Source organism: Centrocercus urophasianus, unplaced genomic scaffold (genome assembly GCF_019232065.1).
Source record: "Centrocercus urophasianus isolate 14NV4802_14NV808 unplaced genomic scaffold, USGS_Curo_1.0 seq_15, whole genome shotgun sequence".
Lineage (NCBI taxonomy): Eukaryota > Metazoa > Chordata > Aves > Galliformes > Phasianidae > Centrocercus > Centrocercus urophasianus.
The window spans coordinates 17,120,659-17,142,017 of NW_024884697.1; the positions used below are offsets into that span (position 1 = coordinate 17,120,659).

Genomic DNA, 21,359 nt, shown 5'->3' on the forward strand with positions numbered 1-21,359 from the left:
TACCAAGGCGCTGCTTCCCAAGAAGTGGGTCGATACTGCCTGCTGATATGAAGGAGAGTAATTTATTTTTTCTTTTTCTTCTGTGTATGGCCTATGTTGTTGTTGGTTTCTTTTTTTTTTTCCTTTGTCATTTACGTGCACGTAACATGAGTTTTTTTTCTCATTATATTTTCTCTCTATTCTTTTGAGGAGGCAGAGTGAGAGAGCAGCAGCACAAACGACTACCAACCCACCACAACTGACTGCATTCCACTGGCACAATATTATTTTCTCAGCAGTCAACCTTAGTTTCAAAGAAGTTCACTAGGCTTGTTTTTGTCAACAGAGTTCAGTGAGTCTTCAAATTAGCATTCATAGTTGAAACACATACACTGTGTGCCTTGATCAACAAATCTGTGGATTTTACCATCTCTAATGGGGTCCTGGTGAAATAAAAAGCTGAAAACCAGTTACCAAAGAAATGTAACTCAAAACACTACTTGGTACTGACATGCTTCTCAAGTTCTGAAAGACAAAGTAGTTATTATTTCCACCTCCTTATGCTGCCTGACATGTAACCTAACACTGATTAATACTGTACATATTCTGTGGTCTTCAGCAACTACCAAAAATAAAGCAAACAGAAAAAAAAAACCAACCAATTATTTACAGTAGAAGGTGCCTTTTCAGAGAAATCACTGCTTTTACTTCTTTTTCCTGAAAGATTAAGTAATTTATAGCAACAGTTCCTACTGAGATCTAGCCACAAGAAAAACTTCAAAGAATAAACCGAAGAATTGCTACACGTAGGGGAGACAGGGAGATAATCAGCCCAGAATATCTTCTGCATATTTTCCTCAGATTTACAGTATTAACTTAACTGTCTTTTGCTAAATCAGCTGGAGATACTGCTGCTACTTAGAAGATACCATTATAATTTCATGAACATTATGATTTCAGAGGGGACTGTGAGCATTAGAGAAAAAAAAATATAAGCAATTTTCATTTTCGTATTTTCCCATAGCATGGAGCATCAGTGCCAGTTGCCAATCACTGTACCTGTAGAAATGTTTACACACTCTTTTCCATTTTAAAAGTATACACAAACATAAATTCACAAATCAAGTACTATATCATTTCTTCAATTTCTTTCTATTTTCTTCCTACTTGGCTCAAAAAATCCCTACTTCTTACTTGGCATTTCCAAGAGAAAAAAAAAATCTTGTCTGAGGTCTGACTTGAAAGGCTGAAGTCAAACTTTTTAGGAGCTTTTGATGAATTCACCTAACAACTCAGAGAAGAGGTTCTTCTTTGAGAGGGTATCATGTAACTGCCACTAACAATTTTCTAAACAATTTTTTCTCCACAGAAATGAGCCTTCAAACACAAGTTTCCCTTTACTTCCAATTCTTATCTCTGCTTACAGTACTGCCACAGCAGAAACTAATCAGTCATCTTCCCTTTGTACCTCTATTTTGTAGAGTATTTAAGTCAGCACTCCACAGTGGCAGGGTGTCATCCAAGTCATTGTAGAGGACTGTTAGTTTAGAAAAACATATGGGCACAGAAAGACTGTGTAATAAAGGGAATGACTGAAGGCTGATAAAACACTAAGTTGCTCCTGAACTCTGAAGTTTGCTCTATCAGAACAGAAAAGGCTAGAAATGTATCACTGATGGAGGTTTCATAATTTATGAGTTCAGTATTTTTTTGTTTTGTTTTGTTTTCTATTTCAGCGAATGTGCTGGAAAAAAAAAACAACAACAAAAAAAAGAGCAGTAACATACAACCAACTGATTTGAAGACCAAACTAGACATAACAATTACATCTCGGAAGGGACAGACTCAGAGGCCATATATGATACAGTGAGAGAGTACATAATACCGAATTCCATAATCTCTCTTTATGAGAGAGCATCTCTTTATGCACATAACCATACAATTTTGTCATCCCCAAAGGATGTGAAGGAAGCAAAAAACAACGCAGGTGTGTGTGGGGGAAGAGAGGACAGGGAGCGAGATTTTCATATTGCAGTCATTTTATGTCATATTACGGGAACCTTCTCTCCAATCATACTAGAACAAGCCTTAAGACACATGTATTTTTCCCTTACATGTTCACTGTCTGAAGTTAGTGTTGGAGGCACTCCATTCTTACGATTGTTCATTTCATCCAGACCTCCAGGCAAGTACATCCGAAAAGGGTCAAAGATAAGGCTCATCTGTGAGATGCTAATTAGATGAACTCCAGTACAAAAAACTTCATAATATCAAAGTCTGAATTTTAAGAAAGGTCATTTACACAGAGCACCACCACCAAGGCAAGTGTTATGCTTAATTTATTAGCATTAAATGGATCTCCACTTTTTTAATTTTACTATTTTTTAAATATATTCAACAGATCTCACAGTTCTTATCCCATTGTTTGCACCACACAGAAAAAAAATGAATTAGTGTTATACACCACAGATGAAGCACATAGTGGGCTATGACATTTTATCTTTTAAAAGGCAAAGCCTGGGAGAAGAAATGAGCTAAGCAGTCCAAAAAACTTGAAACACAGAAAAACTCTCCCATAATTTCAACAGCATCAAGAAAAAACAGAAGGGCATTTAGAATATATATATTTTTTACTATTATTACAGAAAATTCAGTTATACTAATCTTAGAAAACAATTGTAAATCGGGTGTTAATAATTAGTATCTTTAAAATAACCCAAAAGATAGTGCTTTCAAGGAGACTGATGAGACTAAAATCCAAGAAAATCTTCTTAACTGCACACTTTAACTCACTCCACTTTCGTGGACGTAATTCACGTTAAGACACAAACGCTCTTCACCCTCCCCAGGTCCCCCTCCAAGAAACAGACATTTTCCCCAATAATTTAGGTAGTATTTTAGTCCAACTTAGCTTTCTCAGCCTGCTTGCTACTTACATGCTGCTGTGCATAGTTCTATCCTGACAACTAAGCAGTTGAGCTCCCGTAGTTTGTACACTGGCAAACTTAACAGGAAAGCGGAGAATTCCTTACAAGCTTACACAGTCCTCGATGCTTTCTTCGAACATACACCTTAAAAAGTCTTATACTTTCAGCAGGCAGTTGAAGATTTTGGACATCACTAAATGCTTAAATATCTAAATTTCAGATTTTACAGGAAGCAATCTGTATGCATTTAAAGAAAAAAAAGTAGGCATAATTCAATGCATAAGAGGATTAAAACTACTGACATCTAGACCAGTTACTGACTTTTACTCTTCAAGACAAGAATGACAGTGTGTAGGTTAACTAGACTTCAATAGTTCTGTTATCTGATTCCCACCAAGCCATCTCTGGCTTAGAACGTTGTTTAAAGTTTCAGTTAAGTTCTTAGATATGCATTAGTTTTATTATTTTCTCCCATTTACGGAATGGTGACTGACTTCTACACAGAAGTCTAACTCGTAACCCAGTTGACTTGTGTTCCAGAGTCAAAGATATAACAGAAATATCTTGAAGAATCCTAGAAATAACCTGTGCTCTGATTTACTCCAAACATAACCTGTCCTTACTACGTTAAAAAAAAGTTGAGTAAAAATGCTCATCACTACAATAAAAAAAAATGTATCAAGTACAAGTGGAATTCAAATACAGGTTACTTCAAGACAATTCTTATCTGCCAAAGAGCATTTTTTAACAACCAGGCAGAAACGAAGGTCAACACTTGCTAGTAGATTTAATAGGCATAATCGTGTTTGCTGTATACTGACAACTACGTGCAGAGTACATACTGCAAAATGACATTTTCCCCATCCAACTTCAAATCTGCGCTTTTTGCCGCATTCATACTTGAATTCATGCTTGTGTTTGTTGCCGCGTCCTGAGAAAATCTGCGTAATGCCAAGTGTGAAGAATACTGAGTAACTGAACTTACACTAAAATACCGTATTACTGTTGTCTAGTTAAGAAATACCAGAAAACCACTGTACTGCACTATAATAGTCATTATTTGCAACCTTAAACCTATGATAAGTTCAAGTGATGGCTTTACAATAGTAAATTTTGCATAGTCTGTTTCTGCGTAAAAAAAAAAAAAGAGGGTGAACACAGTAAGTATAAATTACTACCCTACATTTATGAAAGGTGACCAATAAAATCAAGACCAACTTGAAAATTTAATCTGAGCTTGATTTACCATTTTTTAATTAAAAGTTATCATGAAACAGTTACTTTTTTCAGTTTATCAGAATTACATTCATTAATTGATAACTGATAAAAGCAAACTTTCAAATAATAAAGCTATTAATTGTTAATAAAGCTATTCATTGATGAGCTTGATTCTCCAATCAATTTTCAGATGCTAACCCAACTTGATGAAAAGGATTCAGCTTTACAACAAAACATACGGCACGTGTGATATAAGTACTTCATGAAGATCATTTACCTTGCAGTTAAGATTTGACATGTCTGAACTTCAAGAATTACAGTGATCTCCAGTGTGACCAAAATTTCTTAAGTAAAACTTCTCTTCTTTTTGACATTGTTAGATACTATACAAAGCAATAAGATGCCTCAAGCATGTATCAAACATTTAAAAACACATTTCCTTGTTACGTAATTTTCAATCTCCACATGGCAGCTATGAAGAAAGATGCATTACACATCCGTGGGATAATGCCCTAGAAGAAAACTACTGTTCAATCTTTTTTTAAAAAATGATTCATATAAAAAAAAGAGGGCCAGAATATTAAAGACAGCTTTTGGTCTTTCTAGAAGTATTAAGTAATGCTGTGCAATAAGCAGTTATTTCTGTCAAATGCTAGAAATAAAGCTAGAGTAGAAACTGATCCATATTTTTTCTTTCTTTAAATTAACCGGCAAGTAGACCAGCCTCAACTGTACTACTGGAGAGAACAGTAAATGGCACTTTATGAGAGTATGGCAGCATCAGACAAAGTAGGCATGGTTTCACCTAACTAGGCAAGCTTTGGAGACTCGTTCTGAACCTCATGCAAGAAAACTTAAGAGTGACATAAAAGGAGGCCTCCTGAATAAAAGGAGAGTGACAAAACAAGTCATCCCCAAATAATGTGCAGGAAATAGGGAGGAGAGCAAAACAATCCACCATATCAGAAAGGAAGGAAAGAGGAAAGAAATCTGATATGCACCCAGCAGTCTGGGTGCAGCTCTTGGTCAGTTATTCTTTCTAGAGATGAGTGTTCCCAAGCTTTGTATATTCAGTTCTTATGGATATTTAACATTCATACCAGTAAACCGCGCAGTGCGATAATAACTGAAGTTACAGTGATTGCTCATGAAGGAACCAACTCCAAGAATGTGCATAAGGAGCCTGAAGTAAGCCTTATCTGTTATGCCATGTCTTTGAAAGGAAAAGAGTCATGTCTGCTGAATTCTTTCAAAGAACATTCTTCACAGTAGTACTAAATTAGAATTCAGTGAAAAAAAGAGACTGTATTACTGTATACATCATCTTATTTCTTTTGAATCTTACCAGAACACAGACATCTGCATGAATCTACAACAGCTTGCATATGCAAAAGTAGAATAATTAACTAATACGATATCTTAAAAAGCAAATAAGACTTAGCTGATTTCTTGCTGAATGGTAGCTCAAAATAACTGTCAATTGCAGATTGCTCAAATTACCTTGAAGGCATGTTTGAAAATAATATAAGGAGAAAAATCTATGATGTAAAAGCAAAAATTTTGGTTGCAAATGAAAAAAGAAGCACATGAACGAGATTTAACAAGTTGGCACATTGGAAGAAACAATGCAAACTTCAAAGAAAACATGTACTTTTAAAGAAAACTATAATACTTTCAGGTGAAAATAACTTCCATGCATATTTGCATTACTTTCAGGAAGATTCTACAGATATTTTTTTAAACAGGAAAACAAAAAAAAAACCACCTTTTTGGATTTTATTCCTATCATTGATCTATATATTATATTTAAAAAAAAACAAATCAAAAAAACTGAAAAAGCAGACAACCAAATGAAAAAACAGCCTGAAAATTCTGAAATGGAAAGTGTACTAAAATTAGAAGGAGATTAAAAAAAAAAAAAAAAAAAAAAAAAATCAACCCTAACAACTTTGGATATATATATTTTTAAACATAATTAAAAGCATATTTGTCCTACATACATGTACTCCACAGAGAGAAAAGGAACATGATAGATTTTAAACGTAGTCAAGCAGCTTGATTTACTTATTTAAAGAATGAAGTCAGTCTTCCTTAAAAAACTCATTTAAAAATGCTTAACATAAAAGTTTCAAGCTTAGGACTAGATCCTTGCATGATCTAACATAAAATGATTCATTGTGCATACGATAAAATACAATCTGTAGAAAGATATATAATGTTAGTGTCTCAGATCAAAGATTGGTAAATTTGAATATTTGGAAATCAAAGCTTTTTGCATCATTAACATTGTTTTATGCACTTCTCTTATTGCACAGGCTACACGCAATTCCTTCTTCAGAACTGAAGTTTGGATCAGATCTGTGGGCTCTTCCCAAGCTTTCAAAGAAAGGAATGCAAACGAAGGTTTTTCAGTGAGGGGAAATAAACAAAAATCTAAGCTGAAAACACCACTGTACCACATCTTATTATTTTCACATTCTATTTTCCTAGCATTTGAATATTTTCCCTTCTTATTTGATCATTAACAACAAAAACTTATATCTTCTTAACAGAAGTTTTTAGTACATTCCTACGTCTTTCATTCAAAGTCAGAAAAATTGCATGCTCTTCTCCTATCTACATATGGCCTTTTCAACCTAACAATAGAACAGAGTACTTATTTCAGAAGGCAGTATAAAAGCCATAGGAAGTGCCACATATAGCATTAAGGAAATACATCTATGTAATTTCCTTATGTTGCTGTTCCTCCTCAAATAGGGCTTATTCAAGTACCTACAACATACAGACTATAGGTTGTCTTGAGTCACAATTAATTGCACTGCACAACCAAAATAGCTTTGTTATACAAAGGTTGTTTAGGTAAGTCTTGCTAGGAGTACAATGTTGCATTTATTCTTTATCTATTTGAAGTTCATAGACTTCAGAAGGGAAGCACAGAAAAAAATCATTATCATTTGGGATTTTAACACTTCCATAAAATACATGGTTGTACAAAGCACCTCATACACTATCATCAGTTTCCCACTGTGAAAATGTGCTCAGAGTAATATTATAGCAAAATGAAGTCATATATGGAACACACATCTTCCATGTTCCTTGTAAAAACCCTAGTTTTGACATCACATGAAATATCCTTTTAAGAGGGATATCTAAAAAATAAAAACAGAAACAAACAATAACAACAGCTGATTCATATTTCCCACTGGATGCAACAAAAGGAAATCAGAATAAAAGTAAATAAAAATGAAAACATCACCCACACAGACATGTAAACTTAAAAGATTCCATTGCCAAAATGAAAACTGTGAAACAGGAAAACTTGGTTAACTAAGTCCAAATGCTAACATAAAAATGATTGAGTAATTTTCTGAACTATAGCTACATCTGATTACTCAACTACAAGGGAAATACTTGTGCTAGAATCGGAACATTAACAATTACAGGTATGTTAACTTTTGAGATGCATCCATTCAAATAAGTTTTGTAACATTTACCTGTATCCAAGCGCTTTACAGGGGACTCATCATCAACCTCAGAATCTCCACATGCACTCCTTGATCTTTTCCTTGGGTGCAGAAGTGTCTCCAACCTTGGAAGGACTACAGACAAAAAGGTTTTGGTCCCTAGCTGTGGAGAAGTTGGCTGGGTTTCAGTGTTCTTTGCAGACTTTTGGGGGCTTATACTTTTCGATTTGCAGAAGAGAATGGATGTACGTCTGTTTACATCAGTTGATGACTCAGCTACAGCAGAAACAGTCGACTCATTGAGATTACTGTCAAGTAAGTGTTCTGGAGTGTGTCCATTTATTTCTTTCTGAATGCAAGTGCTATATAATTCATTATCAAATTTTACTCTTTTGTAAAGCTTACTCTGCTCTGGATTGAGTTCTACTGGTTTGAGGGTTGGTGGTTCTGAATTAGTCTCCAAGTTTGAAGGAAGAGGTAATGCATCTGATGGTTCAAGTTTAGGGGGAGATTTATCTCCTGAAAAAATTATAAATAGAGTGTGATTTTTGAAAACTTGTAGTTAGAAAGTCTATTATAAAACTCACTATAAATGTGCAGCCCACCAAATAAATTGTTGTTTGGAAACAAAGCATAACATTTTAAAAACAATTCTTGACTAACAACAATCTGTCCTAGTTAGTAGTTCCTACTTTTATACTGGGCATGTAACACGGATAGAAAAGTAGGTATTTATAGTTGGTGTTAACAATTTACGCTTGGTACTTCTTCTCATGCAGTTATGTTAGTTTCATTAACTAAGAAAACTTTTTTTTTTTTTTAAATAGAAAGTTGGGGTGGTGGATGATTATGTTAAAATGCACTTACACTGCCATTCAAGTAAAATATTTGATAAAATACATTATACAATTTTTTTTATATACACCTTACCTGCCTATGACAAATTTTAATCAGCTAATCGTTTAAAAATTGTATCTGTAACCTGATCTACCAGAGTGAATTCAAGTGCAATACAAAATTCACGAAAGGCAATTTCTGCAAAGCTGCTTTACAGTTTTCACTAATAGTTTAATTCACAAAAAAAAAAAAAAAAAGCCCCAAAAAAATCTCTCTCTCCCCCCCTCTCTCTCTCCCAAAAAAAAAAAAAAAAAAAAGCCCCTCAAACAAAGAAAACACTTCACTCCTAAAGTCTTGCAGCTTTACTAGGCACTAGCTGGCAAATACAGATGTGACAGCGTAGACCTGACAGAAAACAGAAAAGACATCACCTACTAATTTTCTTTCACCCCTCCCCCTTTTTTCCCCATTATCCTCTCCCAGTTTATTTAAATAATTTCAAACTGAGAGAAGACAATAGGGAGACACAAACGTGAGCATATAGAACCAGATTCAATTTCTCATCTCAAATGATGGGAAAGAAGCATTCTACTGTTGTAGCACTCCTAAATAAAAGCAAGAGGACTACCCAACCTGCTGAAACAGAGACCTCAAAATCTTTACACTTCCCACAATGATCTTTTAAGAACTGAAATGAGACAAAAGATGGTGCTTATTCTGTAAGAACAACGGTACGATGCCAATGTAATGTTTACACTATCAAATGAAATTTTAAAGTTTAATTAATTTTGTGTCACCGGATGAAAGGTGACACAGCAAGATGTAACAACATGGATTTAAATCCTCTACGTGTAGAGGCTTAAATACTACTCTTCTGTGCTTTGGTTTAGCAATGGTTACTTTGAAATTAATGACTTCTAGGGGTAGAAGTGCCACATCATTTAAGGTATATCTGTACAGTAGCACAATTCATATTAAAAATACAGTGTTTAACAAATAGTGTGACTACACTCTCATCCTTTGAAAGCATACAAGTATTACAACTGGTAAAAAACGTTCAGAATAAAATTTAGCGTTCAATTGTGTTACTTAAAGTGCCAATTTGAAAAAGCCCATGGTTTAGAATATCCAATGTCACTGTCATTTTTGAACAAATTGTAATTTTCTCTCAATTATAGTTAAGAGAAGATTCTTAGAAAGATCTACGCACTGAAGAAAAAAAGACTATTCAGACATGAAAAAATAAATGTCACTGGATTATTCTGCTACTGATTTCTCACATAATCAGAGACTTAAAACAGAATTGTAAAATTACAGATAATTCACAGCACTTCTAAAGTCAGCTCTCATAAAGACCCTGGGCAGAGGATTCCAATCTAATCTGGTCCCTTTTTTTTTAGCAATTTGTTCTCTTTCCTCTACGTAACTTCCACTTCAAAACTGCAGCTTGAACTGATAGCTAACTACTCTTCACTGTAACTGTAAAAGCAATGTCAATCAACTCTGGATCATGCCTTTATATATATATATATATATTTTAACCTATTATAGAATACAGAAACAGTTACTGCTCACTTTTAGGACTAGTATTTGCACATTAGCTGCAGAAGTTAAGGGCTGTGTAATGAAAATGTTAAGCTACAAGATAGTGTACTTATATGACAAAGTACATTAAATTCCTAAATCACTATGTTCAGAGGCAACATTGCTTGAAAGAGGTTGAAATAAATAAAACACCATAGAACATCTTAAGAATTTTTAACAGCTTCAGAACAGGATAAGTCATATGTCAATTCAGCTATAAATTTTTTTAACTACTGTCACTCAAATCTCAAGCGAATTATATATCTGAAAATCATTCTTAACCACAGTAAGAAACAACCACTATGTTACTGTTTGAATGGCAGTTAAGGACAGTCTTTTTATTCACTTCGCCTCTCAAATATGCTGACAGCATTAATCTGCACCGGACTATTCTTTTTTTTTTTTTTTTTTACTAAACACACTTGCACTTTCCCTTTCGCTCTTTCCTCCCCCCACTCAATGCTGTTATTCAAAATGAAATACATCTATAATGCTCCTAAATAAAAATAGGTTAGCTTTTCAGAGAAGAGCTGACCAAGAAACAGAAACTCAAAACTTCAATTTATTTTGCAAAGTGGATTTGATTGCATCCTTTTAACTCTGCAACTTAGGTTACAATAGAAGAATCAAATACAACAGTGAATTGTAATATATAGTTAGGTGTTTCTAGCAAGTTGTTCTCAGTGGAATCAGTGGGGCCTAGCAAAGAGCTGGTATAGTTCTGAAACCACTGTTTTGAGGAGGAAGAAAGGCACAAGGGAAAGGGCTGGTTAGATTTAGGTGCCTTAATTCAACAACATGAAGTTTGATGACTCCTATCAATAGGTAGCTACTGTTATTAAAAGGGAAACAAACACACAAACCTATCTACTCTCCAAACTCCGCTCTCCCAGAGTCTTCGCAGAGGAGAGGATAGAAAAGCTAGAAAATGCAGTACAACAGCCAGCATTCTCAGCACTATTGGCTTAGGCTCACATGATCCCCAATATACATTTTTTGGCATTTAAGTGGATTTGTAAAGTATGAAGATGCTTTCTACTCAGACATTCTCAATTCCTTTTTCGATCAGATTTTTTCTATTTTACCTTCCTTAATATCCAGATTTTTAAAAAGCCTTGCTATTGTGAAAGGAGGTTTTCATTAAAGGGATCATTCTCATATTCTTAAAAATTTATTGTACATAAGTAGTTATCTGTCCATTTAAAAATGAAATAAAATATTCAAGTATCCCGTTTAATTCACATGATTAGAGCACCTTTACTGAAGAACTACTAGTACTAATTAAAAAAAGGTTTAAAAATCTTACCTTCTTCTTCTCCATCTTGTTCTAGTGCTGCACTTTCTTCTTCAAAACTTCCAATACCTGATTCTATTTGAGGAGCTTGGTTGTGTTGCTGACTTAACTTGTTGCGAATACTGCTGATTTCCTTCTTTAACAGCTTTGCTCTTTTGCTCCTTGACCCACTGGATTTCATTGCACAGGTAAGATCAAGTTTTTCTAGCAACTCCCTCAGCTGTTCTTCCAGGGACATATGCACTCGGTTTGCAGGATTCAGTAACCTATCAACTTAAGTCAAAACACGTATAATTCAAAATGTGTTTTATGTTTCCAGATAATATTCCAACAGGAAAAATGAGTAAGTAAACAAAAAAAAAAAAAAATCACATGCTGACTAAAAAATGCTATCAAAAGCTACTTAGATTACAGTATTAGTTAGCTTCACTATCTTCAGTGAAGAACCTACGCTGGCGTAAGTTTCTATTGTACAATATTGCTACTGTTCTTCTTGAGTGGTATTTTTCTCAAGAAAGATAAGTAATAGAGCAAGGTCAGAAAGAAGACAATTAACCTCTTCTAACCTATGATGTGATCTCTTTCTTGTCAAGGAACAGACCAAGATTACACTAATGTAAAAAGAATGTCAATCATTCTCCTTCATTTTCAAAACCTCAGAAAACCAGTCATTTTAAAGATGTCATTTTAATTCCCAGCCTTACAAGCGTCCTTGACTGTTAGAACTGAATAGGTTATTTAAGAATGCACTGAAATTTATGTGTGCTGGTAGTCATCTTCCATGTCCTATGACCATATATAACATGTAAAATAAGGCACTCAACTTAAAAACCTTCTTCATGCAACTTGTCAAATTAGGCTTTAACACTGCCAAAGTAAGAATCTGGAAGACAACGCTTTCCAATGGCAGATCTAGCTGAAGAGAATCAACTTAATCTTTCAAGAACTGTTTGCAGTGGAGAAAAAGAATTATGGTGAATAACCTGAAGAGCTACAATTACAAACATCTGCATGGAAGGCGAGGAGCCAAAAATGCAGGTTTTAAAAATAATCCAAAAACCTTCTTACCATCTTCCCAAGAGAAAGGCTGTGGTGACTCAAGTTTAGGCCGTTCAGGTAAGTGCATTCCAGTTTCATTATCATAACCAATTCCTTCAGCATCTCTCCTAGCTTGCCTGAGAACTACACCTCCTTGATCTCTTAACCGCACTGCAGCTCTATAGAATATTGTGTCTTTTGCATTGTACTTCATACAGTTATCTATGATAAGATTGAAGTCTTCTTCAAATTCACTGAGGTTTTTATAGCCTTGAGCATCTAACCGTTTTCGCATGGTGGAGAAATCCATAGGATGTTTAATATGATCCAAATAGTCTGGAACCTTTGAATAAATATTTAAAACAGTGGGTAAAAGTACAATAAAATTTTCTTGATAAAGTAGTATCAGCTATTAACTGTTTTGCATGTTTTAAGAGAATAACAGCTCAAATTACTAAATGCAAAATATACCTAAGAACAGTGTATCTTGAGATAGTAAACATTTACATACCAACATTACATATTACATGACTTTGTATCCATGTAACAAATCACAGTTCTACTAACAGATGCTGAAACTACTCATTTTTAGAATTCATGTATGCATATCCATATATGTAGGTATATAAATGCATTTATACATGTATAAATGTATAACATATATATATACTTATAAATGTTACGTGCATACACAAATATACATGCAAACATATGCATATATAGAGACTATATATAACATATTCTATATATATATTTTTTTTTTTTCAAGGTAAATGAAAAGGAGTTTTACCTCCAAGTGAGAATACAGCATCCACATTTCAATTTTTAAGACACTGTTCAAATTTGCTTCATCAAATAATCATATAGCAGGAAATAAGTACTATTAATATAGAATACTGCCACTTCATTCTGCACAAGTATTCACCAGAAATTACTTTGGTATATGAATATACTTTCACAGTACCAAGTTATAAAAGGCATCAGAATGGAGGTTAGAAGGTAACAGTGCTACCAATTACATGATGCAACAATTTGCTTCTTCTACTGTGGTGCCACCAAGTCATAGCTAAACATAAGAAAACACTAAAAAAAAATAAGCTTAAAACATACCTCTTTAAGGTTCACTGGCTGAGCAAATATACGAGCAGAATCCTTTTCCTGCAGCTGATCCAGGACTGATCGAAGGAGGACACTGAATGGAGTAAGCTGAAGTTCCATAGCAACCTGCTCAATTTTGACCTAAGAGAGTAATGAAAAATAAATAATTGCATACTTATTAAAATACTGTTCTAACCTAAGTTGTCTTGCAGCAGTAAAACATAAGATATGAAACACTATATAAAAACAGTGCTTCAGCTTAAATATAAAAGAAAATAAGTTGTCAAAACTAGTATTTCTACATCTTAATATTACTTTCAGCATTATCACTTTGAACTGGTACGACGTATGCTTTCAGTTAATGAGAAATTATTCTTACTCCTCTGTTGCAGACTCAGTTTCAACTTCAGCTTCCCAGCTCAAGTTTTTATTGTATCTACAATGAGTTTTGCAGCATTATTTATATTTTTAACATAAATTCTTTATTTGAGACACTGTTAAATAAGAATAGGTTCGTATACGACAAGCAAAAGAAAAATTAAAAATTTAAAAGTAACATGTTTAAAATTAACCTTCAGTTGTCAGCACTGAAATACTTTCGATATGGAAAAATGAAATTCTTATCACACATCAATGGTGTGAATATACAAATAATATAAACACACAAAGTGAGTTTCAAAAAAAGAACAATTTAAGACTCTAAAGGCAAACTTGTTACTTTCACAGTTTCTATAGAAAAATGTTATCTTTCTGCAGAATCACTTTCTCACATCTGAATCCCAGCTATATTAACTCTAATGTCCTGTGAATTAGATGCAGTGGTCACTCATTTGTCAGAAAAATAAAAAAGTGCTGCTCAGAAAAGGCTTTTTGTTAGGAAAATGTGATGATAAATTTTGCTACAGCTCTTCAGAAATCAAACAACTTTGAAAATACAGCTGAATGGCTTGTTAAGTAATTGTATATATTTTAATCAGCTTGTGTGTGAGCACGCACACAAACAGCATACTCTTCGTATTGCAAAACCTGCGTGAGAATACTTAGTCATCTTTTCTTCAGAAAGGTCTCACCAAATTAAATCATACTCCATTTACCTGCTCTCTTTTTAATTTCTCACGCTTACGTATCAGCTCAATCAGTAAGCGTGCCCTTTCAAGATCATGACGCAGCCTTTGCCAGTACTTCAATTTTTCTTTTAAGGCTTGCATTTCTTCATCATCTTCTCTCTAAGAAAAGAATCAAAAAGATCGTCAGGAAGTGAAAACAACTGATCACTTTCTATAAGCTAGTTTTACACAATTCCAGAAGTGCAGTCACAGCAAAAATGAAGTTTATTTATTTATTTTTTTTAAATAGAGCACTTGGTAATAAGGTTCATAATATCGTAATACATAATACAGCTCCTAATACAGTTCTACTTTTGAACTGTCTAGCTCAAAGCAAAATTTATATAACTGAAAAGCAGCCCTATAATGAAGATTATTTACACAAGAAAAGCAATATAGCAAATAACAACCCAGCTGCAAAATCAGATACAGTATTGTCACATCAAAACCCAAACCAGGAGAACTAGTCCTGAAGTACTCAGGTACTTGATGGTCTTTGCGGGTCCCTTCCAACTGAACTATTCCATTCTAGTATCACCCAGCTTCTCCACAAATATCACATAAGCCTGGTAAAACAAAGTTCTCCCTGTGGTCAACACAGTCCACCTCTGCCACTTTCAGCCATGCTAACAGCACGTTTCTAACAGCAACAAGACCATTATGACTCCTGAATACGGAAAATGAAAAACAGTTTCTCAAATAATTTCAAATAGTACTACAAATATGCAGTGTAACAATACATCAATAATGAACTGGACAACCTGTCCATAAATACCTGTAGCATTGTAGTACTTAGTTTGTTCTGCATACACAGAAAACAGCCTTTCTTGTTTGTTTTTACTATTTTTCATAAGAAAAGGTAAAACGCTGGAATAATAATCACAGTGTTAAATAGGGTTTTATAATTCACCAGAAACAAGGCTGTTAAGAAGTACAAGTCCTGATACTAGGACCAAGTACAGAAAACAAGCATGCGTTAGAGGATTATTATATTTTATGTGAATATCCTAACTAAGAATCCCAGGAAGAAATGGATAGCTTTGTATGCTTGCCCAGAACTAGCATGAGGCAATATATATATGTAGTATCATTCTTTTGATGGTTTTTGTTTGTTTGTTTTAAACAAACAAGTGATAAATAAATTCCACCAGTTATAAAAAATAGAAGACAGAAGACAAAGGAAAACTGGCTGAACAGGTGAACAATAACCACGCATTACAAACAGTGACACTCATAGCAAAAACATCCCTAATAGCATGAAATTATAGTCCTGTAAAAGAGCTTTATGAAATTTTTCAGCTAGAAGGTTCTAAAAATAAAACTGCAAAAAATGGCAGTTTAAAAATAGCTAACAGATATGTGAGTGCTGCCCAGTATTTTAGCACTTTATATATCTTGGAAAATGAGAGGCAAGTAGCTATGGAAGCTATGAAGTCAGTTTTATCCAAATCTCTGACTTCACTGAAAATCTTTTACCTCCAACTAGCTCTGTATATTAGTACAGCGATCTAGTAACAAAAGCTCATTCCTTTTTTCAAAAAACATAATTGAAAAGTTCTTTCTACTTTGAAAAGAACTTTCTACTTCCCAATGTCTATTAGACTGACAATCTTTTTTTCTTTACAGAAATTAGAACTTGACTTAGACAAGTAATAATTTAACTGCTGAAGGTCCTAACGTTTCCAATTGTGATAGCAGTACAAATATTATTATTCACATTTTCAGTTCCTTAAAATTCCAAGAGACCCGCTGAATCAGGATGTCTACACTGCCACTATGCCACTTTTGCATACCCCTTAATCTGTGAGTGCAGATCCCGTGGGGGGGGGGGAGAAGAAGAAAAAAAATCAACAACTGTTAATTGACATATTTACATTTTCTTTTTTTCCCCATAGTTTTAACTGTTTTTAAGAACCGAAATTTCGTTCTGGTTCCTGCCAAAAGCAGAAAGCTTGTTGTCTGCTTGCTTGCAGCCATATAATAGTCTGCTCTTTTGCCCTGTGTAATTGCATAATTCATCAGATTAGGGAACTGATCCTACTGAAAGTCAACAGAAACACACCAGTTTTAAGGTGGGTCAGGAAACCTAGATGCAACAAGAAAAGAATGCAACTCTGTTAGAGCAAGTCTGACATAGTTCATGTGAAACTTAAGTACTTTGCTAAATATGAAAGTGCAGTCGCAATTAAAAATATTTTAAGATTTTTTTTTAAATTGAATCAGTTGTTTCACCTGGTACAGACAAACGTAACACTTACTCTCTAATGTACATTTATATCTGCTGATGTGACCCAAAACATCAAGAGCACCTTGCTTTTTTTTTTTTCTTTAAGCATACATAGCCTCCTTTCTCTAAAATCAGTTTGGCTCATGGTTCAATAGTGAGCCTCCAATTCTGCATCACTGCTATGCAGAGTAATGTTTAAGTTATACTAGCTGACACCAATCCTCTTTACACTTCATTACCTGATGTATAACACATGCCTCAACTGAAACGAATTCAGGAAAGCTGAAAAGAGTTCAACGTTGGAGTGTTAGTTTCCACTATCTGCCTAGTGAAAATTCTGACTAAATGTTTATTTTAAATATTTTACTTCACAAAAACTTTCTGACAAGCAGATCTTTATATGACTTTCTTATTAAACAGATCTTCCTCCAAATCTTTCTATACCAAATCCAGAAAGGACAGAAGTTAAATTCAGAAACTGTGGCATTTCATCTACTGAACGCAAAGCACTGTATTGTTTAGAAAAGCTAAAACCAATATTTGTTAATGCTAAGAGGGACTCATTTCTAAGACATACAGATCATGTATCAATTGAGATCTCATCTTCATCCTATCCCACCATAAAGGAATGTCATATCAGTAGGAACACTGTCACTGTACCAACAAATCACTCATGCTGGATGTGAACATGAGGGAACAGCCTCATTCCTCACAGAAACTGTAACTTAACAAGAGCCAAAGAATTAATGTGATAGCACTGCATCTTGATCAACAATTTCATTAACAGTTCTGCTATTATTCATAAGCCAGCCAAAACCATTTTGTGTCTGCAACCAGTGTTATTACTAAAATCTTCACTGCAGATATGACTTTAATCAGCAGCACTTTTAATACCTATTTTCTGAACAGCAGCTTCAAACAACCTTTACAATACCAGCAATAGCTCAACTTTCACACCTTATTTTTACTGAAAAAGTATTTAAGTACTGGAAAAAAAAATAATGGGGCTGCAAGTTTTTTAAACTCCAGTATCTGTCATGATATTCTAAGCAGAGAAAGAAGTGACAGTATAAATCATTCTTTCAGAGGTTTCCTTGTTCCTCCAGCAGGTGAGATGTTACATAAGCCAAGATCTTTGGGGTTTAGTGCTGCTCACTGATGTATCATCACCTTCAAAAGCATATCATTACTGAGCTCTAACGCACCGTCATTAAAAAGTAATTTGAAACCGTGGAATGCTTCTTCCCCCATCAAATTTGTTTTAGTAAACAAACATTACACAGGGATCACAAATACCTTCCACTTGACATTTTGAAATTGCTTTCAGAAATTTTGACTGGTAAATGTACACAGCTTTAAGAAATTTAATTTTATTTTTTAATAGAACGCATTTTATTAGAATAAAGCTTCAGCATAAACTTGTGCTTGTGTGTAACTCCACTGAACTGTGCCAAAAGTGAATCTAGAAGTTGAACCAACAAATCCTTGAACTTCATGTATTTCTCTTAGTTCTCTTATTACCAAAGAATATAGACAATAAGGTTCAAATTTCAACACTGTAAATTATTATGTTTAATCCTTACCCCATAAAATACCTGGTTTTGTAAATGTCGAAGAAGAAATTTGCTTTGAATCTTTTAATATATTTTAGAAATAGTTTCTTTTCTTTAATCTTTCAAACTCACAGGACACTGAAAAATTATTTCCAAAAAGCATAATGAATCAATGAATAAAATCTGATCAGTGTAATTAGGATAGTTTTAGTGAACGTTTTGTAAAACATTTAGTAAAACATAAGGCTATCTTACAGAAAAGAATGTGTGTGTGTATGTGTATATATATATATATATATACATATATCACAACTTAAAAGATTTATATATTGTGACTTCAGTTTGTAACTAGACGTTAAAAATAAGGTAAAGCTTTTACTCAGTGCTGAATAAAACTAAGTTTTTACTTGGTGCTATGTTTCCTGTTAAATTTTTTTATTCCCATCACGTACCTGTTGCGTGTTTCGTTGTGACTGCAAACTGGACTGTAGCCTTCTCAAAAGAGGAACACCATTCCTAGACAGCCTTTTAAGCAACCAGTAACTGTGCACTCGTTCAACAAACTGCTTCTTCCGCTGAATGGCCACCTGATTCATAATCTTATTTAATCTAAAATATAGAAAAATTGATATTGTATTTTTTTCCAGCAAAAACATATTTGTCTATGGAAGTTAAATATCAATACATATATAAACGAATCATGAAGCAACAGCAACAACCATCAGGCTAATTTCAATCAATTACATTACTTTCAGTACAACTATCTTGTAGCAGTAGACTATAATCAAATAGGTCAGCTTGATACCGTATTTCTATCAAATATATTAAGGTACTTTAATGCTAACTGATCCTAAAGGACATAAGTTTATCATGACCATCTATTTTCTGAAGAACAATCCCAGTTTAAGGCAGAGAATAAATTCTAATGTGCATTTTAGAATAATTTTCTTATTGAAAATAAAAAAATAAGCTTGACAATATCTTCACACAGAATTAGTAGTTTATTTCAGACACAGTACATCTTTAAAAAGTACAGAAAACCCGTGATGGTTGTAGAAGTTTGTCTTTGTATGATACTAATGCCTTTGCAAAATTAACACGAGATGTCCCAAGGCACCAACTACCTTTACTATTAGGAGGGTTGTTCACTCCCCTGGGGGCAAAGGGTGAGCCAGAGACAGAAAAGGATCTCCCCTGAGCTGGATGTAAAACAGTTACAGAAAGGATAATATGAATGAACATAAATCTGTTAATTATTCCTTCAGTATATTTCTTCTAAGAAAATTATACAATGCATAGCCATAGAGCTATCGAAGGTTGTCAAGTTGACTGTAACACCAAACCAAACAAAATTAAGTTCAAGAGAGGTGTCTGTTTTGTAGGACACTACCAACAGACATTTAAATAAAAATTCTAAGCATGCACATATGACTGTTTTTCAGTTTTTCCCTTTAAGCATTGGGAATGAAGCAGTATCTCAGCTAAGTGTCAGAAGAAATGTTTTCAAATACCTAAACAAACAGCAAAGTTGTGAGAAGCCTAGAGTAAAATGATTTTTAAGAATATTTTGGAAGCTTGTATGGTGTTTGACAAACAAACATGCATGCAACTCTACCCTGAGTTAACCAAAGGGCATCTGTCCCTAGCTGTTTTTCACTATGTACAAGGCAAGGTGCAGTAGGTCTTCTCAAGGCTATCCTAAATGTAGCTACAGAACTTTCAGTCATCACAGGGTACAGGCAGTGCCAACACAGGCCTTCAAAATACAGTGCCACTGTGTCCTTTGTTTCTTCAGTATTCTTGACAAATTCTAACTTAACCTAACGGAATCTTAGAAAGCCTTTTGAAGCCTTGTGCTGACTTCAGAGAATGTATCACACACAAAAAAAAGACCTTGCTGTGACCATAATAAACGTCATACACAACAGAAACAGTTAATTATACAATGTACTAAAAAAAAAAAACAAAACAAAACAAAAAGCGAACAACAGCCAATCAACACCACACACACACAGAAAAACTACTGCCATGTCACTCTCTTGGAAATAGCAAAACATACTGAAACAAGATAAAACATCAGCCAAGTATATGCTTGGAGAGATCTCAGAATCATAATTCTATATGAAGCAAAGTGCATTGGCAAGATGCCCATCAGATGTGGCAAGACTAACCAAACATCTTTAATTACAGCTTTGAGTACATTTTCCCATTCACATAATGAACCATTCTTTTCTGAGATAATTATGATAGCGAAGTGTTAGAATAAGCTCAGGAGAGATGCCTGCAGAAGATATCCAGCTCTCAAAATACAAACAAATAGAACGTAATTCACTGCAAAAACTACCTAGCAAGCTGTAGCAATCTACTATGCTCTTCCTATGCTCCAAATAAAACCAAACACTGGCTGCTCGTATTTCATTTAGACACCGGGCTTCAGCAGTAGCAAACACTGCAAATCACCAGTTCACTTCTCAAAATACAGAGGTCAGATGTTTTCCACACGAAGAGCCTTCACAAAGCAGATTATCTGAATGATACAACAAGACATTATATCTGCTGCTATACCCTAAAACCCCACTAACTATAGCACAGCCCTGTGATAAGCTTTTTGCTTAGTCAGATGCTTCCATCTGTCTTGCTTCTACTGTTTCTACTGTCCAAAACACTTTAGATGACAGACGATACAACCATTTGGGAAAAATAAGACACCTTCTTCTGCAGAACCCTAGAAGTAGCACAGACAATTAATGTTTTTTGAGGCTCCCATTCTTGGCATGGCCTCCTCACCAGGAAAGTCTGGCTCGTGCTCACAAAGATACATTCGGCTGCGCTGAACTTGAACACTCACCTGAACTTACGCACGTGTTATGTACCAAACTTTAACTAGTCTCTTTCTACTACATGAGCTAGAATCAAAGTCTGAAAGTAGTTTCTCAAACAGTTTTTTAAATCCTTCAAGGTCTTGAAGGAGCTTGCTGTATACTCCACTCACACTGCACCGCCCCAAGAGATGTTAAATTATTGAAGAGTGTGA

General features: G+C 34.3%; 1 protein-coding gene across 10 annotated transcripts in view; it reads right to left on the reverse strand.

The window, feature by feature from the left end:
- BRD1 (bromodomain containing 1) overlaps positions 1 to 21,359 on the reverse strand; it is a 69,676-nt gene that overhangs the window by 23,020 nt on the left and 25,297 nt on the right. For 8 of the 10 annotated variants that reach the window (XR_006168367.1, XM_042816061.1, XM_042816060.1 and 5 more), the window contains 6 exons: positions 18,778 to 18,934; positions 14,534 to 14,665; positions 13,452 to 13,580; positions 12,372 to 12,684; positions 11,316 to 11,576; positions 7,619 to 8,107 (listed from right to left, as the gene is read on the reverse strand). Coding sequence is in view for 9 of the 10 variants with exons in the window: in XM_042816061.1 (XP_042671995.1) it covers positions 7,619 to 8,107; positions 11,316 to 11,576; positions 12,372 to 12,684; positions 13,452 to 13,580; positions 14,534 to 14,665; positions 18,778 to 18,934 (1,481 nt within the window). In the remaining variant the exon portion in view is untranslated. The remainder of the gene's footprint in view (positions 1 to 7,618; positions 8,108 to 11,315; positions 11,577 to 12,371; positions 12,685 to 13,451; positions 13,581 to 14,533; positions 14,666 to 18,777; positions 18,935 to 21,359) is intronic. The other 2 variants (XM_042816065.1, XM_042816066.1) reach the window with 2 other exon arrangements.